Raw genomic sequence first — 22468 nt, forward strand, 5'->3', positions numbered from 1 at the left:
CCACCCCCCACCCCCCACTCACATGCCCATTGACTGGAATGGGGGCCCCACTGCTCTTTACATTGCTTTTGCTCTCTTGTTCTTTCAGTTGTACTAAGTTAAAGCTCATCAGTTAAAGACACCATTGTGGTTTTCAGTCGTTCCCAACAATCCTTTTTGCTATAGTTTCTTTAAGGACCACTCTCCTTGAACAGACTCTCCTTAACAATTACCATCAAGATTCTAAGGCCTGCCTACACCTTGCTGCCTCTTATTGCAAATTGCATTTGGACCTCACTTTTGATGGTTTATGTCTCACCAAACTAGGCTTGTTTCTTCCTGTATAAAAATGCTGCGCTTAAAGTATAGCTGAGAGCGGAGGGACGCTGGCCTCGGGCTTTATCTCAGTGTGGTGTTCTCCCCGGGTTTGCTGCAACCTGACCTCTTTCGCACATGCTCTCCTCACCACGTGGAGCATCACGTAGGAAGCAGGCCCATCACAGGTCTCCACACAGACGCATCTGAAGGCAGCCGTGCTCTGTGATCATTCTGTGTTGAATTGATTTGTGCTTTGGATGTGGCCACGCATGTTAAAGGTAAAGTCTGCTTCTAGGACTGGAGGGACTCGCCAGCTGAGTCTTCAGCCAGGAAGGTAACTACTTACCGATTCTCTGACGCCCCGTTTGGGTATGGAAATCAAGCCCGTGGCTATTGATGCTGAGGTGCTTCTCGTGGATAATCGATGCTGTGAGACAGACAGATTCGGGGCTGACGGGGATGACTTGGCACGGCCAGTCTGTCACCTGCATTCACGGACGGCAGGAGGGTGTTCTCAGATCTCCGTGCTCCGGGTAACTGCGCACACCTGCTCTTGTTCTTTCTGGAGAGCTGCAGGGGCTTCCGCTCTGGGACACCCTGGGAAAATGGCATTTTCTGTTTGTTTGCTTTTTTATTGTTCTCATTGTGAAGGTAAAATGTTTATTAACACACTTGCTGTGTGATGAGCTAAAAGAAGAAAACACTAATTAGCCATGTTTCTTTCCATTGTTTTCCACTGTATGTATTCTGAATTACAGACGGCATGCTTAGGTGGCATGGCACAGAAGTTTTCAGTCAATTTTAGGGGATTTTGGAACCATTAATTGATACAACTAGTATGTTAGTACATGATCTATGTGTGTAATCTATACAGTATTAATACATAATAAGTGGTTAGTAAATCAGCTTTGATTGGAAAGGTGTGCTTTAAAATGATTTGCTAACAGGTGTGCCTGAGCCAAAACTGTCTGGAGAGACGTGCAGAGGTGTCTGCCCAGGCCAGCCCCTGCTCTAGGTCAGGAACCCGTCTTTAATGGGTTCTTTACTTACTTTACACGTGGTTTATAGACCAAGAAGCTGAAGCTGACAAGGACTAAGGCATGTACCCAAGGCCACAAACCTAATGAGTTAAGTAACCTTTGTCTCCCAGCATAGGTGCTTGGTGAAAGCTTGTGAATTAAAAATAAAATGTGGGGAGGTGTTTTTAAACTGCACCATTGAAAAGCAAGCGTGGCTCCACTGAGTGATGGGTGGTCATACTGTGGGAGGCCGGCATCGGCTAGGAATTGGTGGTTTCCTTTCTAGCTTTTGTTGGGGGCCACCAGCAAACCGAAGTGTGATGTGGATTTCACCTGGCAGTTAGGAAGCCCGAAGGATGGAGCCGGAAGAGGGGATGGCCTGGCCGTAGCAGAGCGTCTGCAAGTGCCTGTAAATGCAGGAGCCGCCCTGGGAGCTCCGCAGGCATCGGTTCTCAGGGTTCTGTTAGTGGATTTTGTCAGTTTCTGCAGAAATGGAAGTCTGCAATGCTGAGCTTCAGATAACAGACATCCTAGGAGTTGGGGCAGATTCTTACAGAGGCTGAGCTAGAGTTTTGACCTGCAACCCAGGTATGTGCACAGGTCGACGCTCTAACCACTGAGCGCACTGACCAGGGCAGGAACATTCTTTAAATAATGTCAGAACCCTTCCTCGTGCTATATAAAGAAATACATTACATTGGATTGGAGACGTAAATGTGTGTTTTTTAAAGACTAAACATTAGAAGGTTTAGGAACATAAGGCAGGAAACCCAAGTCTTTTCAGTAAAGATTGCCCAGGTCAACGATAGTCAAGTTTTTACATCCGATGACATTAAAAAATGACATCTTTGTGCTGGTGAGATTATAGAGAAAGAGATCCTTTCCTATTGTTGCCATTGGGGATATAATGGCTACAGCCAGCCGCTTTGGAAAGAAACATGACAATATTAATAAAAATTTGAAATGCACACCCTACCCCTCACCAATTCTGCTTTTGTGAATATATCTTTTCAGAGATAAAGTGGCCGCATATAGGAGCTTGTGTATAAGGACATTTATTGCAGCCTTGTTTTTCGTTTGCAAAAACTGGAAGTCATCTCTCAGGAGGTGCATGGTTATATAAATTGTGGTAGAGTTTGTTATGGAATATAATCGTGGTGAAAATAATTCATTGCATTTAATTGTACTGAGTTTCTTCATCTTTGTTCACTAGGAAAAAAGGAAGCCATAGAGTCTTGTAATATCCCATCAGTTTATTTGTTAATTAAGTGAGAAAAGGGGAGAAAACCCTTATATTTGTGTCTGTGTCTGTGTGTATATTTTTTAAGCATTCAGAAAGTTCTGAGATTTCACTCAGGATGATCAGCTTTGCTTATTTCAAGGAGATGGGATTAGAGAAGAGGAAGGGAAATAATTTTTGTCTTTCTACGTCTTAGGATAATGTCAGAATTATTTTTGTAATTTTATTAACAAATTTAATTAGAATTTTTTAAAAATATATTTTATTGATTTTTTTTACAGAGAGGAAGGGAGAGGGATAGAGAGTTAGAAACATTTGTGGTGGCCATCTTGTGATGACATGGGGGTGGCCATTTTTGTGGTGGCCATCTTGTGACTACATGGAGCAGCCATCTTGTGACAACATGGGGGTGTTGCCATCTTGTGACAACATGGGGTGTGGCCATCTTGTAGCGCCCATCTTGTGATGACGTGGGGGCGGCCATCTTGTGATGATGCGAGGGCGTGACAGTCACCTAGGCTTTTATTAGTATAGTCTAATGCAGTGATGGCGAACCTTTTGAGCTCGGCGTGTCAGCATTTTGAAAAACCCTAACTTAACTCTGGTGCCGTGTCACATATAGAAATTTTTTGATATTTGCAACCATAGTAAAACAAAGATTTATATTTTTGATATTTATTTTATATGTTTAAATGCCATTAATCAACCAAAAAAATGAGTTCGCGTGTCACCTCTGACACGCGTATCATAGGTTCGCCATCACTGCTCTATCCACTGAGCCAAACCGGTTAGGGCTAATTAGAATTTTAAAAGTGGGATTAGTACTACACAGTATGTGTAGAATAGTATAAAAGAACGTACCACTTCCCCCTCTAGCCTGGCGCTATAATTCATGGCTCGTATTACATGGCTTTACTATTGCAGTTATAGCTCATTGTATTTTATGTGCCTGGCACAGGGCCAGCGCTGAGTATGTTTTGAAGGAAAGAAAAAGACTTGTTCGAAGAGACTTCACTACATGCGGTGAGCATTTTACTGAGCACTAACTGTGTGCCCAGCCCAACGCTGGGACCTGCGTATACAACAGATTCGCTGACGCTGGGGACCGCGCACTGCAAAAGGCCCAGGAGAGAATGAATAGCAGGTGTGCCCAGGAGGTTACACTTGCATTTGACCTTGAAAGAAGCAGTGGCGAGAAGATGGGGCTTGGAATCAAATGAAGCTAAAGTCTAATCTGGCCTCACCATTGAGTTTCTCTTTTTTATCTATAAAACTACCTGAAAGGTGTTTGGGGCTATTCACAGTGACGGGTGCCACTACACGGGCACTGCTGACCAACGGCGTCATAATTACAGTCACAGAATCACAGACTAGCCGTTGTCGCCATATTACTGGAAAAGGAAGTTCCCGTGTAGTTACTCCTGCGGGGTTAAATGCTGGGACGTGTGTGTGTGTGTGTGTGTGTGTGTGTGAGTGAGAAAGCCCTTCCACCTGACGGAACATGTCACGTGACTAGTGCAGGGGGCTCATCTCCCCAGAGCAGTTGAAATCCTGACGGAGTGGTCCTTTCTGGTTTAGTTGGTAAGACAATATTATTTTGTCCTTTTTTCAGATCTGAAAGGAGTCCCCTAGCTCTTAGAATTATCTTACCTTCTGCAACAATCCCAGGAATGCCAGAACTTGCGTACAAATACTTGAAAAGCACGGATCTCCACAATTGGTGGCTCAGATCTCTCCATCCCCACCTACTTTCTCCACAGCCCCCACTTGACCAACCTCCCACAAGGCCCCTGGCAGTTGGATGTAGTGGGCATCTTAAAACAGCTCTGTCCTGCTCTCTGGAATGCCCTGAACTGCTCGGGCCACTTCCTGCCTCCCATCCAGTCACACCCATGTCTGTGACAGCACTTCCCACCCTGCAGCCCCACCAAAGCCCTGTATTTTCCTCTTCTTTGCTAAACCCCTGAATTTACATTCCATTCAAATTGCTTACTGTGCTCTGTAATCCTCCCCGCCTTCCGCCCTGGGCTCCCTCTTCTCTCCACCAGCATCCTGGATCCTTGCCCTCACTGAGCCTGTTGGAGACCTGCTTGGTAAACCTTAACTTTGTACAGAGGGATGTGTGTGTCTGTATCATCTTTCCAGTGAATTGTCGTTCTTAGATTTATGATGCAGCCTGTAAGAAAAATCCTTAAAATGTGAGGCATAAGTGGCTATGCTGGTTGATGTTAGATACGTCTCTCTGTCAGCATAGGTGTAGAGGTAATGATGTCTGATATACATGCCAGGCACTGTTCTGAGCAACTTACACTTAATTCCCAACATTTCTACCCTCAATAGGATTATTAGGATGATTTCAAGATCTAGTTCACTGAATTAGCTCTTGTATTTTAAAATATGTTTGCACTAGGAAGTTTTATATAGATATGTGTACATACATATGTGGTTAATGTGTACACACACGCATGTCCATAGATACAGATCTAGATATTGACTGTATGGTTATTCAGTTGTGGAATTAGCAGAACGTACAGGCTCCCTGCCCTAGCCTGTGCTTACATACCCAGTCTCCCCTTCTGCTGCTCTCAGACCACATTTATATTTCATCTGCCCAGGATCCCCGTGCAGAGTTCTGGGAAGGTTCTCTGTGACGCTGTGAAAGGCACTGGGTCAGAAAGGGCTCTTAACTGGTTGGTAGGCACATGGGTCTTCGGTTTTCCTTTGAAATATTTTATCATTTCAAGCAAACACACCGAAAACTTGATACTTTATTGACCACGGAGACCCTTCTGGTGGAAGCAGCTGGCAGGCAGGTGGCCGATTCTTCTCTGTCGGGTGTCGGGTGGGAGTCTCCGCGAGCGGAAACGCTTTGGCCTCCAGCAGAAGGTGTTGGGGTGGCGGCAGCTCCAGAGAGAGACCCACCACGGGCGCCTGTCTGCCCAGCCCATGTGGCCTTTCCTTGGTGTGTTTCTGAGCCTCCTCTCTGCGTGAATGCCGGCAGCGAGCAGGGCTGCGTCTTCTCTGTTACTGTCTCAGCCCGAAATGCTGGCCTCCACTGCAGGCGCCGTGAATGTCTAATGTGCTGCTGATCGGGAGGCTGCGGCCGCGTTCCATTCCCCGGGCGGCCTGACACTTGTCCTCTGCTGTGCTGAGCCTGCCTCCCCAGCACAGACCGTGTTCCGCTTCTCCAGTGCCCGTTGCCCTCACGCTGTGATTGACGGGGGGTCTTCGAGAGTGAAATATTTTTTTAAAAATGTTTATTGATTTTAGAGAGGAAGGAGGGAGAGGGTAAAGAGATAGAAACATCGATAAGAGAGAGACATTGATCAGCTGCCGCCTGCATCCCCTACTGGGGATTGAGCCGGCAACCCGGGCATGTGTCCTGACCGGGTATCGAACTGGGGACCTCTTGCTTCATGGGTGGATGCTCAGGCACTGAGCCACACCGGCTGGATGAGAGTGAAATACTTTAAAATTTCATCTGGATTATCGCACAACCTAGGAGGCTTAAGAAGGGAATGTGTCTTAAATTCCTGAAAAGGAAATCAGCAAATCCAAGCCACTGGGCGCTTCCTGAGCCTCCCACGGAAAACCCGCGGCGCTGGCTGTTGGGCGGGGACGCCGAGGTGAGCCGGAGGCCAACCTGCCTCTCTGGTTGGTGGGGGGGCTGGAAAGAGCTCTACTCACACAAACATGATACGACACGCGGGAAACACCACCGAGGAGGCTCAGGGGATCACGGGCAAGGAAGGCTCACAGCCCACTCAGGGAAAGGCTTTATAACGAGAAAGGTGTTGAATTTATAAGCCTTTAAAGACAGGGTCTTAGTAGGTAGGTACACATTTGTTCATTTATTCATTCAGTAGGTATTACGCATCTCCTGTGGGCCTCTGTACAAATCCATGCCTCCCTGTCCTCGCGGCAGGAGGAGAGACGTGGAGAGTGAGCATGGCGTCTGGAGCGCTCCACGGGCACATGGTGCCATCACCTCCGAGCACAGCCCTGGGCCGTGCCAGCCGCTCCCACACTGCAGGACTCCTTCCCGCAGGAGCCGGGTGTACAGTCCCTAGCACGTCACTTACCAGTGCTGCACCTCAGGGCCAGCGCTCAGAAAACATGAAAGGAAAGTAACATTAGTTGCAGGGAGATTCATGTTAGAACACGGGGGCTTGGCTTTGGCATTCCAGGGTTGATTTTTCTAAGCAGAATTTTCTCATTTCCTGATCATCGTAGTTTCTTAATTGCTTGAAAGTATGATGATTACTTGACCTCTCAACCTGTGGGGAGTCCATGGGGATAGAAGTGAACTAAGTGCTGTGATGGCGAAAGGGAGACCTCCTTCCATTGTGAGAACACTCAGTGCCCGCTAACCACCTCCTGGACGTGTGCGGTAAATAATAGATGGCGTTTCTCCCTGCTGCTGGGAGTTTCCAGTGATCGATCAATGTTCACAACAGCTCGGTTCTGTGGCAAACAACAGCTCAGGCTCCTCTGTCTTCTTCTTTTTCAGACCATGTACAAAATGAAGAAAACTATGCCCAAGTTCTGGATAAGTTCGGGAGTAATTTTTTAAGTCGAGACAACCCAGATCTTGGCACCGCTTTCGTCAAATTTTCTACTCTTACAAAGGAACTGTCCACCCTGCTGAAAAATCTGGTAAGCCATTTCATAAGTGATTTTTTCTTATTAATTACAGCCAAACAGCTTTTTAGTCCTAAGTATGGAGTCACAAGTAAAGAAATGCCATGGTGAGACTCCTGGAATTTGTACCTCCCGCCCAGCTGATAGCGGGTAGATTTGTAGAGCTGGAGAGAAGCAGGTTGACCTGAATTCCTTCCACCTTCTACCACTGTTTTGTCTCTGTCTCGGATGACTTTTAGCAGCTTTTGCCTTTTCATTGGTTGAAAGAGTGATGACGCTGTCTGTGTCGGACACACACGTTCCATCTCATGTGTGTGCAGATGACCATGCATTTCGATCCCTGATTTACAAATTAATTAACCTCTCCCAGTGCCCCTCATCCTTATAACCCGCTACCAAGAAAAAGATTTTGAGGTTCAGGGAATCCGGGGTTTCCGAAGCATCCCTAAGGCCTGGGCACTGCAGCTGCTGACCCTGGGAGGAGACACGGAGTTGGGGGTGGGGACCTGGTCACCAGGCGGTACTGTCTGGGCACCCCCAGGTTGTGCCCACCAGCCTCACACTGTGCCACACTGAGAAAGGTCCACTCTGTGAGCTGATTCAATCGGGTCTCATTTCTCCGGAGTCCCGAGAGGCAGGAGGACAGGGAGGTTGGAAGGTGCCCCAGGAAAAGCTCTCCATGCTTTCTCCAGCCTTTTCCGGAGGAGGAGGAGGAGGAGCTGGAGCTGTGTCTGTCCTGCTCTGTGAGCTGATTCAATCAGGCCTCATTTCTCCGGAGTCCCGAGAGGCAGGAGCACAGGGAGGTAGGAAGGTGCCCCAGGAAAAGCTCTCCCATGCTTTCCCCAGCCTTTTCCGGAGGAGAAGGAGGAAGAGGAGGAGGAGGAGGAGGAGGAGGAGCTGGAGCTGTGTCTGTCCTTTCCCTCCCCAGTCTCTCGCTAGTGCACCTTGGCCTCCTGTAAGGATCCAGATCTCACACTCGATGCCTTGACCCCGATAGGCACTGTGGCCTCACGAGAGAATCTTGGGAAAATGAAACCTTTACTGTAGAACATTAACCCGAATAGTTGACACATCAGAATATTTCTCCCCTATTGTGCTGGACAGATATACGTGTGTATGTGTCTGTCTTCGTGCAGTTTAACTCTAATTGTGATTTAGGCCATTGACTTAGTCTTAAAGTGACAATGAATCTTAAAGAAAAGAAAAGTTGAAGATAGAATATGTCTTATTTTTTAAAACTCTCAAAGGATCATTTTGATCTTAGCACATACGTATCTCTATCCTTTGGGGTTTTTTGGTAAATTCATGATATTCCTGTAAATCTTACATTATTTCAGTCTCTATTCAGAAGGGCCCTCTCATTTCTCCTTCCTCTGGGCTTCACCTGCCTCTTTGCTGGTGGCATAGCTCAAAGGGAGGTGCGGTGGGAAGAAAGGAAGTGACAGCAGACTGACGATTCCCTTTGGTGGTAACTGGTGAGGGCTGGCTGGGCAGGAAGCTCTGCTTTCCCCAAGGTCACTCTTTTCCCAGGGATATCTCGCCAACCTTTCATTTCCAGGAGACCCCATCTGCTTGGCTTCAGCCAAGAGTCATCGCTTCCAGGTTTCCCGGACCAGTCCATTCCCACTCTTCCCCACACGGCAGGTCCCTTCGCGCTGTGTGTATCTGCCATCCACACGAGCCAAAATCCCAACCTCACTTCTCTGCTGTTCCTGCACCAGCCGTCTGTAGTCTCTCTTCCTTTCGCTGGGATTTCTCCCTCTAGTCAGAGCCCTCTCTGTGGTCAGCATCTCGCGAAGGTGAAGTGGTGAGCTGTTTCCTCCCAGAAGTGGCCTGTGGAGTGTGGCTGGGGGATGCCGCCTCTCAGTGGGGAGAAGCCACAGGATCGTGGACATGATCTGGTTCATCGATGATGTTTACAAGGTTTTGGTGTCAAGGTTTTAAGTGCATGGCTTTTGGTTGGGGGTATATGCTAGGTGACCTTAGCATCTTAAAACATTATTATCAATACTCCTTTCGTTGGCTTACCAGTCTCGCTGAACCCACCCTGCCTCCACTTAAGGATGCCTTCCTAGTCAGCCGTCTGGGTCTGCGGACACAGCATTGTTTGTTTAACTGAAGCAGAGGCTATTCCTTGTTTCCAGGCCTTCGTATCTTCTGGTTAAGGATGCCTTCCTAGTCAGAGCCATCTGCAGACACAGCGTTGTTTGTTTAACTGAAGCAGAGGCTATTCCTTGTTTCCAGGCCTTCGTATCTTCTGGTTTTCTGCTTTGAATGCCCTTGTGTAGTTAATGTATTGATGAACGAGGCTTTCTTTACAATGCAGCTTCCTTGTCTTTAAAAAAAACAAAAGGAAAACTAAAGAACAAAAAGAAAGGATGCTGTTGAGTTTTAGCTGTTTCCAAGTATGTTTTGTTATTCCTGTGATTAACACAATACGGAAATTATTTCCCATCCTTCCTTGAACCTTTTCAAGGAAAGCAGTGAGGCCATTGCCTGGGCTGCTCTGTTCCCACTGTCGGCCGGCATGGCCTGCAATGCTGGCAAGGCCGGGAGTCAGCCCATTGCCTCCGTTCAATCACCAAACCACAGAGCGGGGCAGGGAAGGAGTACCCGTGGGTGGAATAGATTCTCCATAGGCAGAGGGAAACGATTGGCCCCAAGAGCCCCCGTGGAGCAGTAGTTTTAGAAAATATATGTGAACCCTGTTTGAGATTAGTAGGCGGGGCCCAGAAGGACCCTCTGCCTCTGGCTCTGTGGTCCCTGAGCCTCTGCAGAGCAGAGCTCGCCTAAGAGCCCGAGCGCCCCCAGCAGGTCGAGGGCGGCATTGCTTCAGAGCTGGTGAAGCCCAGCGCAGATTTCTCCATCAGCCTGGCATTTCCTGTTTGCAGTCTCTGGCTGTAGGGCATTGTGGTTTGGGTTGAGGATGCTTTTGTCTTTTTTTTCTTCTTCTTTTCTTCCCCCTCAAAGAGAAGAGCTGGAAATGCACAGGCTGGATATAGATCGCTGGCAGATTATTTCTCAAGTTCTTTGAAACACTGAAAACTCAGCGGTGAATTGGCAGCCACAGGGTGCCCTGGGCTTAAGAAACCCCCTCTTTTCGCAGAATGGCGATGCATCATTGGGAGGGTCAGTGACCCCAGACACCCCTCGTGTCCTGGTGCGGCACTGCCCGCTCATGTTGCGGGTTGCGGGACAGTCTGGAAAGCCGTCCAGCCCTGCGGGTGGAGGCGGTGAGTGTTGCGGGACAGTCTCTGGAAAGCCGTCCAGCCCTGCGGGTGGAGGCGGTGAAGAGGGAGGTTTTCCTTTCCCTTCTGTTATAAACGAACATGTTCCACATACAAGTTTCAGAAATAGGGAGTAAATTAAATAAGAAAGTAAAGATCATCGTGTCGTTCTAACTTCTAAGTAATGTCCTCTGAAGCAATTTTATACATTTATACACAGAGACACTGGGTGTACATAGCGTCCAGTCCACAGTCTCTTATCCAAAGCCCTTGGGGTAGGATGTTTCAAAATTCAGAATTCTACAGATCTCAGAAGGTGACGATTGCATGTTACGTCACACACACACACACACACACTCACACTGGTGACTTCCTAGGCCCTCATAATTCAGTGCAGTTTTACTTCTGCAGTGAAATGCTCGAATATTTGCATAAAGTGTGATAAAGACTGAAGAGCACCACCTACGATAAAGAGAGACCTTTCCTGGCTTTCCCGACCCTGGTTGTCTGAGAAGCGATGTGAATTCCTTTGAGAAAGGCTGGTGTAGGTGGTGTGCTGGGTCAGGTGATCCGTTTCACTTTTTTGTTTGTTTCCATCTTATTCCATTTCTCGCCTGCACTTCCAGAATTTATTTCTTACTTGCATTTCAATATGGAATGTCTGATATTGAGGCTGGTTGCTTCTTTCCAGGTGCCTCTTTATTTTTTTTATTATTCCACTTGGTCCCTTTAGGTTTAAACATGAAGGAACGGCCTACTCATTCCGTCTCCAACGAGAGGGTCACTACATCTTCCACTAGAAAGAATGGGCCCTTCTCTTGACTGGTTGCCCAACCGTGTTGAGCAATTGGAAGCGCAGAGAGTAGCAGAAACCCCACGACGTTGAAGTCAGATAAAGCGGAGGTCAGGTCTCTGCCCACCATTCTCCAGCGAGGTCACAGAGGCAGACTCACTCGCTCACTCGCACATTCATCCAGAAAACAGGGATATTACGAGAGGCCTCAGGGGCGAGAGACCCCTGGGCTGAGCCACAGATAATGAGTAGATGCTTATGAAACTATTCTCTTGGGCTTTTAGAGGCTCTTTTCCTTAAATAGGAACATTGAACAGCATTCTGCATTGATCGTTAGATACTATACTTCGGTACTTTAAACATTAGAAGAGACTTTGTAGATTCTGGCCCTGGCTCAGCCAGCATTTAACTACGGGTTAGCTCTGTGCCGGGCTCTCTGCTGAGCTGACTGTCACATTCTGTCGAAGAGATTGCCGCTATAGAATATGGTCATAGTTTACACGGACGCGCCAGTTAATGTCATAGGGAAGATGGGCATGGGTATAGGGCCAGATTCCTTACGCTTCCTGCTTTTCGCCGCCCACAAGTAGAGGAAACTTACTTCGTTTCCTGGCATCACAGGCGTATGGTCGAAGGAGGTTCTTCTTCTGCATGGGTGGCCTTGAGATACAGCAAGTGATGGTGGCTTCCACAGCCACCATTTAGATAAATTCTTTGAATTCTAAAATATTCAATGAGGATCAAGTGAAGTGAGACTTCAAAATATGAAGACCTGGCCCAGCACGGGAGGACCGTGCAGACAGAGGCAGCACAGAAGTCTGCTTTCTTACCCGTTAAATGAAGACACACCGTCTACTGTGAGGTGTTGCTTTCTCCCAGTACGTGGCAAGCCTGTGTGCTCGTTGATTTAATTTATTACGTTTTTAACTTGTGTCTTGGAGGTGCTTGCTAAGTAAAAGCTTATTGTTGTAAAACGTATAGTGTGATAGAGATGTTCAGTGAAGGCAAGGAAAATGTGATTTGAAGCGTGGTTTTGTTCTAGTTTACACATAACAAATTATACACGACATGCATGGAAGTGAAATTAAATGTCTGAAAATTGATCACTGCAAAATAAGTGATTAATTATTTGAAACACAATAAAGAAATCTTTAGGGTCGGGATGTCTTTTTCAAACCGTAATGAAGCTAGACAGGCTTTTTTTCCTCTTGCTTTCCCGTTTATTTTGGTCTTAAAATCTTCGCTACTCCCCCTGTTCTTACAATTACCCTGAAATGAAATCAGATGCTGCACACAATGCAAAGGAAAATAGTGCTTTCCTTTTCATTCTTGAGGTAGGGAGATGACGCTAAACGCAACCCATCATTGACTGAAATTGAATTCGTCAGAACATAATGCATCATTCTACATTAAGGAAGTCTCGTATTCCCCGATTCCCCTACACCTACCCATTTTTCTCTGTAAAACTTCCAGGAGAGCCAAGCTTTTCCCTTCAATTCAGTCTTGTCCGTTCGAAGCCTTTGGCACAATAGAGTAATTGGGTTCCCGCCTTTCCTCAGGCCTTTCCCAGGTCTCCAGAGCAGCCACTCACCTCTGCTCTCTCCTCCTGGTGGTTATGTCTCAGACCACAGGCAGGCGGTCTTCTCTATGGGAACATGGGGCTCCCTTAGGCAGTGGTGCCCAGAAGACCTGCATCATCTCGCCTAGAAAGCTCGTTTACACAGGGGTGGTTGCACCTCGCCCTCCGAGCGTCCAACTAGGTTTGAGATTTCTGTTCTAACACGTTTCCAGGGGGTACTGACAGGGGGGGTGCTGACGCTGTTGGCGGCCTGAGGGCCACATGTTGAGAACCACTAATGAGGACTGTCATTCTGGACAGAGATTCAGAATTCCCTAGGGCTGTAGGGAAGCTGTACCTTTGTTCCTCCAAATCCATTACCTAATTAATTGCTTTTACCTTTATTCACTCCATCTGGTTCACATCCTGTATTAAATCAAATCACAAGTTGAGTGAGAAGTAGGCTGCGGGTTGATCATATCGCCCTCTTGTGCTTCTGTGTAATACTTCTTTTTAATAATGTTCTGAATACAAAAATAATACCAGTTCATTCTTGAAAACTTTGAAAATACAGGGAAAAGGGGACTAAAATAAAAATCACCAATAACCTCCACCCCTGAGGAGTTGAGATTTATCTATATCTCTGTGTCCTCTAACCATTTTTCAGTTTACACATACATCTTTTTTATATGTATTATTTTAATCCTAAATTTTTAACAACATGGGGTTTATACTGTAGTGCTATTTTATAGCCCAGTTCTCACTTACTTATATATTTTGCAATGTTTTCCTATTTTGTGAAGTATTACAGCCCAAGGCCCTTTGTTTAATTAGGAGCATACAGCCTCCGGGAGCCGAGTGGCCTGGTTGAAGGGGAGGGAGCCCGGTTACCAGCAGCCCCTCCCCAGGTCTGCAGAGCCCACAGGCCCCGCCCCACCCATGACTGCGCCCGCAGTGGTGGAGCATGCCCGTCATTCCACTGAAACTCACTTCCCCAGTCTCCTGGTGTGAACTTCCCATTGTTCCCGGTTTTCACTGTTTGCAGTTACACTCGAGAGAGCGTCTCTGCAGCCTCTGCATGTGTGTGATGATAGTTACTTAGGTGCTGGCCTTCGTCACTGCGTGAATTCATTTTGTAATATTTGCATTTTCCCTTCCTTCGCCGGTCCAGCTGGTTAGGAAATGGGCAGAAGCTGCCTGTAGCCCAGGATCCTGCAGTCTCCTCGCTCGGCTCACACTGAAAGCTCTCCTTGCGATATTTGAGACTTTTTCAAAAGGTGGTGTTTATACTGCAGTAAAATGATGACGTGACCCTAACTCCTCAGCATCACAGGGAACTGTTCAGTTAACGTTTAATTCGTTACTGGGTTGGGGGCCACGCTCTGCCGCTGAGGCAGTGTGAGCGTGTCCCTGCTGCGGTTTCCCATTGGTCAGCATTTTTTCCTGCTGTGTTTAATGTGTCCCCAGAGCTCATATTATGTATAAGGTTATAGTAACTGGAAGGTACATTACAGACCTGATAGGCCTGCCATGTTCTCAGGGACAGAGCGAGCGGGGACACAGCCGGGTGGAGGCATGTCCGGCCTAGAGCTGTCTTCCCAGTTGTCAAAGCTGCTGGCTGGAGCGTGTCCTGGGAGCAGCTCTCGCCGGCCCATCCCTCTCCAACTTACCCAGGGAAACAGGCTGACCTGCTGGGAGCTGGCTCATTGTTTTAATTGGATCCGCAGCCGCCTAACTTCCAGGAAACTGTCTCTGCCTGTGAAGGGCAGGGGAGGGAGGTGTCAGAATTAATGCAGGTGACAAAGCCAGCCAGTGATGAGTCACTAACAGCGGTCACGGCAGGGAGGTGTCGTGGAGGTGCTGCCCTCGCACTGCCCCTCGCCGCCCCTCACCTGGGCTCCTAGGGCAGCTCGGGCACCCACCACAGGCCCACATGGTGGCCAGAAAGCACAGGGCAGGGACCCGCGGCTGCTTCTCGGCTCCTGCCGTGGGCTCTGGTCAGTTAGTGAGCAGAACAGATGAGGCGCCTCCCTTAAGCATCACCTTCTAGAGGGGAGAGATGGGTCGGTATTCAGGTAAGCGAGGTCCTTTCGTTGTGGTGAAGCTCTACAGTTAGGTAGAAAAGATCAGGACAGAAGTGGGGTTGGGGGGGAGGTGGCTGTGTGTGTGTGTCCATAGAGGAACACTATCTGTGAAGTCATTACCAACAGCCGGGATTTCTGGGTATTGGTACCCTGTCTGGTAGTGTCTAAACAGTTGTAAGGAATAAATGGTTATTTTTATCAAAACCAGTATTAATTACAGTTTATTTGCTCACACAAGTCCCTTTTGCGCAGTGAAAGGCTAGACCTCAGCTTCCTCCCAACTGGTTTATCCCGAATTCGTGGTCGGGCTCGATGGCTGTGCTCCCGGGAGAAACGGCCCGTCTGGGAGGAAGGAAGCGGGCGGCAGTTTGTTTGGGAAGCAGCTGGGTTTACCGCCCCTCAGCATCATTCCCCCAGGGGGTTGAATGTGCTGGTGGCTCAACAACATGGAAAGGATGTACTTTTTAAAACATGCTCTACAGCCTCATGTCATGTGGAATCACGTAAAAAACTTGTTAATTCACCATTACCGTGAAAGGAAAGAAAAGGGAGTAGAGTTGAGTCAATGGGAATGGAATCAATAGAATTTTAGGAAAACAAATGGAAGATAGCTATGTGATAGATTTGAAAGGTTTTTTAAAAAATACTTTATTGATTTCAGAGAGAAAGGGAGAGGGAGAGAAGGACAGAAACATCAATGATGAGAGAATCATCAATTGGCTGCCTCCTGCACGCCCCACTGGGGATCGATCCTGCAGCTGGGGCATGTGCCCTGACCAGAAATCGAACCGTGAGCTCCTGGCTCACCCACTGAGCCCACCAGCTGGGCTGTGCAAGGCTTTTTAGTAAAAATCGTTGAAGACAGTGGAGGTGCGACAGGAAGTCTGTCCCCCGTGTTGTCACTGTATTCTGATGGCTGCTCTGCAGTCGCCTGTGGAGATGCTGTTGTGACACAACAGTTTGCAGGTCTTGCTCAGGCCATGAAAAGTGTTCCTAAGGGAACTAGAAAATAAATTTAAACCACACACACAAAACAACAAACAGGAAAGTCACAGAATCCCCCAACGGCAAAGTCACGGGCTTCCTCTCTGTCCCAGAGCAGTGCCTTACGATAGGGGGAAAGCAAGTCCCTCTGCACGGAATCGCCAGGGGAGACTTGGTTTGGCCTCCCAGTGAGTAATTCCTAACCATCTCCTCCTCGAGAGGTGGGCCTGCTTTCTCTGCCGTCTCGCTGTGTCTTTATAATGACAGGTAGTTCCGATTCCCTTTCCACGAACACAGCCTCCTTTGCCAGTTTTTATCCATGAACCTGCTTTTCCTGGGAGTAGGTGGGAAGAGTCTGTGAGTTCTGAGTTGTGTCCTTGTCACTGGGGACACTGGATCTATACTGCACACTGGTTTGCCTGCTGGGTTTTTCTTATCAGCCCCACTTGAGTGTGTGTGGATAACCACAGGAAACTCTCAGCCCCTGAGGCTTCCCACCAGGGCGCCTGCAGCCACCGCCCTGCCCGAGCCGGCCGCCATGACGCCACTGCGAGGTGCAGACGTGTGTCATGTGTTTGCTGTGTGGTCAGTCCCTGGCTGGTGAGGGGCTCTTCCTTCAAACCCCACGTTCAGTACTAACCACGGATTTCATAATTCTTCTGCCGTTACTTCCTCACACAGCTCTCAGACCAGGGCGGCGATAGCGTTCTGGGGTGGTGTTTTTTCTGCTTCATCTCACAGAGGATTTGAGGCATTGGCGACCTGGCATTAGAAATGGTTTATAGCCCGGCCGGCGTGGCTCAGTGGTTGAGCGTCGACCTATGAGCCAGGAGGTCGCGGTTCGATTCCTGGTCAGAGCACATGCCCGGGTTGAGGACTCCATCCCCAGTGTGGTGTGTGCAGGAAGCAGCTGATCCATGATTCTCTCATCATTGGTTTCTCTCTCTCTCTCCCTCTCCCTTCCTCTCTGAAATCAATAAAAATATTTTTTAAAAGGAATGGTTTATAATCGCTATCTTTTCATTTTTTGTTTTAGAAGTTTTACTTTTTGTGAGTAAACAATATAGTGCATATTACCAAACCTTTAAAAAGTGCAGAAAAGTACAGCGTGAAAAGCCCCTCTCCCCTTGCCCACCCAGTGTCTGGAGGGACCGGGCCTCAGCAGTGTGCCGTGTCCTTTCAGAAATAACTCAAGCACCGCATACCTTGTTCTCTTTATGCAGAGCCTTTACAGACAAGCATGTGCGCAGCGCTCCCTAGTGGCGGGGAGTAAGCCAGCACTTGCCATGTGCACTGCTCATTCCGTCCTCACAGCAGCCGGCAGGACAGCTTACAGTGGTTCTCAACCTTCCTAATGCCGCGACCCTTTCATACAGTTCCTCATGTGGTGGTGACCCCCAACCATAAAATTATTTTCGTTGCTACTTCATCTCCGTGATTTTGCTACTGTTATGAATCGTAATGTAAATATCTGATATGCAGGATGTATTTTCAGGGGCTGCGACCCACAGGTTGAGAACCGCTGGTAGAATATCTCACTGTAGAGGTGATGTCAGGTGGGGCATACACAAAGCCCGTGAGGGACGTGCTGGCCTTCTCACACCAGCCTCTCCCTCCTCCTCTGCTGCAGCACGCGGGGTTAAGGTGGAAGAGGGCTTGCTGACTGCATTCTGCCTGCGCTTGCCCGTCCCTGGGGTGCGAGATCTCTGAAGGCAGCAGTGGTGTTTTATCTGTCTTTGCCTCCCCAGCCCCTAGGACAGAGGGTGTCCAAGAATAGGCACCTGGTAAATGGTGGATGATGTCTTGGTTCCATGCTACTAAAACTGGTTTCTCCACGATTTAACAGGTCCATCTTGTTTTAATACTGACGAGATGCTGTGGGAACCTAACCCTTGTTTATATCAGTTAGCCTGTGGTGTACGTGGGTTCGTGGTCTCATTTCGCTTCAAGGTGCAGAACTCATTGATGCTGTTAGTGAGGGCGTACTGTACTGGGAGCTCCTTGAAGAGAGTGTACTCTACAGCCACCTCAGTCCTGGTGTTGCCGACTCTGCCTGCACCTGTCCATCCCTCCCTTGGATGGACAAGCTTCATCTCTCTCCTCTGTAGAGTCTACACCATCTTAAATCAAAGAGACCCAGGCACTGGCTCAGAACAGTGACGAAAGCTGCACCCCAGCTATAGACGTCGCCTCCTAAATACCTTGTCCTTTTCACGAAATCTGGGCGCTGAGGGTCAGTTGTGAGCAGGACAGTCACGGATCTGCCCGCGTTGACCTTATATGTTCTGGTCAGGGAGACAGAACACACACATAAACAAACTGGATAGTTTTAGATCATGGTAAATGCCATAAAGGAATATAAAAAGGGAAATTTTTTTAAAGAATATAGAAAGGAAGTGAACGCCAGTTGTATAATCTTCTCCTTGCTCTGACCGAGGCATTTGAAGAAAAGTCAAAGTAAGATCTGCCTGCCCGGCCAGCATGGCTCAGTGGTTAAGCATCAACCTATGAACCAGGAGGTCACGGTTTGATTCCGGTCAGAGCACATGCCCGGATTGTGGGCTCCACAGTCAACGATTCTCTCCATCATTGCTATTGCTATTTCTCTCTCCCTCTCCTTTCCTCTCTGAAATAAATAAAAATGTATATTTTTTAAAAAGTAAGATCTGCCATTTCAGTAGGAGGGACCAGGAAAGTTGTAGCTATGATCCGAGGCATCGTTTGTACAAGTGTGGGTCCCCTGCAGCACCCCGTTCAGAGCACAGGCCCTGCAGCCACTCGGCCTGGATCCAGGCAGCAGCTCTCCGCTCAGGAGATGTAGAAGGGCCAGCGAGGCCGCCTGATCTGGAGGTGTCCTCCTTCCCACAGGTGCCACGGGGGGACCTGGAGGTGTCCTCCCTCCGGCAGGTGCCCCGGGTGCTGCCTGGCACTGGTGCGTGGGGAGTGCCAGCAGTAGCGGCCTCCTGCCCTGTGCACTCTCCCTCTAACGGCTCCACCTTTGCTTTGTCTTCAGCTCCAGGGGCTGAGCCACAATGTGATCTTCACCTTGGACTCCCTGCTGAAAGGAGACCTGAAGGGAGTCAAAGGAGTGAGTGTCCGGAATCTGATTTTCACTGTAACTTGAAAGGATTGGGGTTTTTTTCTCTTTTAAGATCATAGGGGTACTTGTATTTGAAAGGCACTGGAACATTTTTAGCATAAAAAAAAATGTTGTTGGAAAAGGATCACGGAAGAGTGTGCCACTTCACGTGATGTTATTGACCGAGGAACAAGACCAGACACTTGGAGGAAGCGCGAGGGCCCTGGTGGGTGGGGCAGGGCCTGGGCTCCATCACTGCTGGACCCCGCGGGCCTCTTGGGTCCCACATCACTGACGTGTGGCCAGGATGCGCGCCCTGCCAATCTCAAGCCTCTCGCTGGAATAATCGTGTGATGTGTGTGCAGGTGGCTTTTGTATAAAGTTTCCAGCGTCCCACAGAGGAGAGCGGTTTTGCTAGGATGTTATTTCAGAATTATTTACTCGCCTTTAAACAACAGTACATTTAATTTCGGTTTCGTTTTCTTTTTTCTAAGGATCTCAAGAAGCCATTCGACAAAGCTTGGAAAGATTATGAGACAAAGTTGTAAGTGGTTTTTTTTTCTTCTTTGTTTTATATTGTCATGATTTTCCTGAGAAAAAGATTGACTGGGAAAAGGACAGAGCCCTTAACTTACAAGGACAAAAACTTGTGTCGTGCATGCTTGTAAGGGCTAAAGGTTGGCCTGCCTGGTGGGTTCCTGTAAGGGGTCAGGGAGGCCATGCGCGGAGCCCTGGTCGTGGGCCCGGCGCACCTCCACGCGGAGCATTGCACGTGCCTTTATTAGTATGATCCCAAGTCGCCTGACACCGGGCTGTGCGGGGGATGGGAGGAGAAATATATTTTACAGCACTTAATAAAAACCTTGGCTGACAACCCGATAACTATAAACATAACAGAATAAAAGCATTTCCGAAGGCGGCAGTAACAGCAACATGACAAGCAAAAGAAACATTGAGGATTAAATATTTTTCTCTGAAACTACTCTCATGATTGCTGACATAATAGTAACAACTGCATCGTCAGAGACTTGCTGTCTTAGGAGGACTGTTGTGCACTGACAGTTAGAGATGCAGCTGACCGTGGCCCGCTGACGTGGATGAAGGCTGTGGGCCACCTCGTCCTTCTCTGAGGGCGGGGCATAAACGCTCACGGGTGGACCGAGCACTGCCCTGCCTGCAAGTGGCGGCGTGCACTTGGCCCAGACAGAACTGAGTCCTGACGAAGTGGGTGTGAGTTCACAAAACGGGAGAAAAACACTTGCTCTGGACCTGTTGTGGGATATAGCTCCTCTGTGGGACGCAGGAACAACAAAACAAGATGTGCTTTGTCCATTGAAGTACTGCAGATCTGGATGGTACAACAGTAGTTACACAGAAATAGAAGGCCTTGAAGTGTCTGGTGGTCAGTACTGTGCATATCCTAGAACAGTGGTCGGCACACTGCAGCTCGGCAAACCACGGCTCGCGAGCCACATGTGGCTCTTTGGCCCCTTGAGTGTGGCTCTTCCACAAAATACCAAAAAATGGTATTTTGTGGAAGAGCCACACTCAAGGGGCCAAAGAGCCGCATGTGGCTCGCGAGCCGCAGTTTGCCAACCATGGTCCTAGAACATAAAGAGTTCTTAGATGATCCTGCATGTTAACTCTTGTGATCACGTGGTTCTCATCGAAAGGAAGATGTGCGTGCATGCGTGCGTGTGTGTGCGTGTGCATGTGTGTTAATGGTGGCATCTGCTTCCATTCCAGCACAAAAATTGAGAAGGAGAAGAGAGAGCATGCGAAGCAGCACGGGATGATCCGCACGGAGATCACAGGGGCCGAGATCGCGGAGGAGATGGAGAAGGAGCGGCGCCTCTTCCAGCTGCAGATGTGCGAGGTGCGGAGGGCCTTCAGCCACTCGCCCAGAGTTTCATTAGCGGGGCCCTCCTGCGGGCAGCAGCCTTCCTGCCTGAGAGCGGCTGTGTCTGACCAGGAGAGGAGGGACAGTTACTTAAGGACTCTAATCTCATTTTTCTCCAAGCCTTTGGGATCGTCCCTGTCACTGTTGCCTCCTGTTTTGAGCCTGGGGCCTGTGGGGCTCTAAGCCAAAGCAGGATTCTTTGGTGAGAACTTTACTGTTGCCTGTGAATGAGTGTGGAAAGGCAAATTTTGGTAACATGGGTGAATCTTAGGTTTTACTGGTACAGGTGTAGAGCATGTTTGTTTGTTTTTAACCCTGTGTCTAGTTTGAATGAAAGCTTAAATGCAGGGGTCATTGAGAAAGCCTCTGAGTTCATGAAAAAAATGCAACGAAAAGCATGCTGCCTTCAACTTAGAGCAGTGGTTCTCAAACTGTGTTCCCACTGGACACCGGCGTCCTTGACCGAGAGACCAGCCCCTTCCGACATTGACACTGACTCATGGGATTCCTTTTGTGCTTTTGGGAAACTTTGAAAATGGATAGGATCTTCTCACTTTTAAGGTTTCCTTCCTTAATTTTTCCCCCACCCCAATAAACCTTTGGCTCCTTCTTAAACTTGTCTGCTCATGAACACTCCCATACAATGAGACACGTGAACAAGAGGCAAACAGTGTTGGCAGAAATCCTCGGCCAGTTGTGAAAATCAGAGCTTGTGATGTTTGATGCATAAGTTACTAATGCGTTGCTTTCATCCTTTCATTTTTAGTAGCAAAAATTCTAACTCGCCTCCTTGGTCTCAAAGTTTTAATGCCTCATGGCATATCCCTTCGAGAGAACGCTGATTCCCTTGTTTTCAGCAAAGGATCGTCCATCTTGCAGGTCTTGACCCCGTGAACCCTAAGTTTGAGAGCCACTGCACCAGAGGAAATAAGTCAGCTATCCCAGGATGCTTTGCTGTGTTGATTTCTGCTTGTCTAGTAAACTAATCACGGGTGTTTATAACATGCTGACGTGCTAACCAATGTCTACTAGTGCCTGTGCCGATCACACACCCTGAAGATAGCCGAGGCCAGTACCTGGTGCAGATTCACGCTGGGGGCTGCCCCCCGAAACCCTGCCCGGAGAGCCCTGTCAGCAATGACAGCATCCACTTCTGTTTTATTCCCACAGTATCTCATTAAAGTCAACGAGATCAAGACCAAAAAGGGCGTGGACCTGCTGCAGAATCTCATCAAGTATTACCACGCGCAGTGCAAGTAAGTGGCAGGTGGCCGTGGGGACTCGGAGCCGAGGAAGGGCCCGCGCTTCGGTTTTCTTGCTTCTTTCCTCTGGTCTTCATTCGGTCACTGCATAGTGCTATGAAGGCCTCCCACAGCCAGATCATATGCAGTGAGTGGTCTTGTCCGTAGTCAGTGTTTTCTATCAATCAGCCACTCATATTAGTGCAGCTGCTTGGCTCCTGGAAACGCTGCAACTTAGAAAGGCTGGCGTTACTGTGACGGCCTTGTGGCCCCTCCTACAGACACTGTCCCTGTCACTGGAGAGGCCTTCCCAGTGCCCCGCTTCCCTCCCTCCTTCCTCGGCATCTCACCGGTTACAGCGTCATTTGTACCGCATTTTCCTGCTTGGGGTTTTGTGATATTTTT

General features: G+C 48.4%; 1 protein-coding gene across 4 annotated transcripts in view; it reads left to right on the plus strand.

The window, feature by feature from the left end:
• Nucleotides 1-22468, plus strand: part of ASAP1 (ArfGAP with SH3 domain, ankyrin repeat and PH domain 1) — a 195468-nt gene that overhangs the window by 126509 nt on the left and 46491 nt on the right. For all 4 annotated transcript variants that reach the window (XM_014544994.1, XM_014544995.1, XM_005872787.2 and 1 more), the window contains exons 5-9: nt 7067-7212; nt 18857-18931; nt 19417-19466; nt 20669-20798; nt 21993-22078. In XM_014544994.1, the coding sequence (XP_014400480.1) occupies nt 7067-7212; nt 18857-18931; nt 19417-19466; nt 20669-20798; nt 21993-22078 (487 nt within the window). The remainder of the gene's footprint in view (nt 1-7066; nt 7213-18856; nt 18932-19416; nt 19467-20668; nt 20799-21992; nt 22079-22468) is intronic.

This window comes from Myotis brandtii, unplaced genomic scaffold (genome assembly GCF_000412655.1).
Source record: "Myotis brandtii unplaced genomic scaffold, ASM41265v1 scaffold390, whole genome shotgun sequence".
NCBI classification, from domain to species: domain Eukaryota; kingdom Metazoa; phylum Chordata; class Mammalia; order Chiroptera; family Vespertilionidae; genus Myotis; species Myotis brandtii.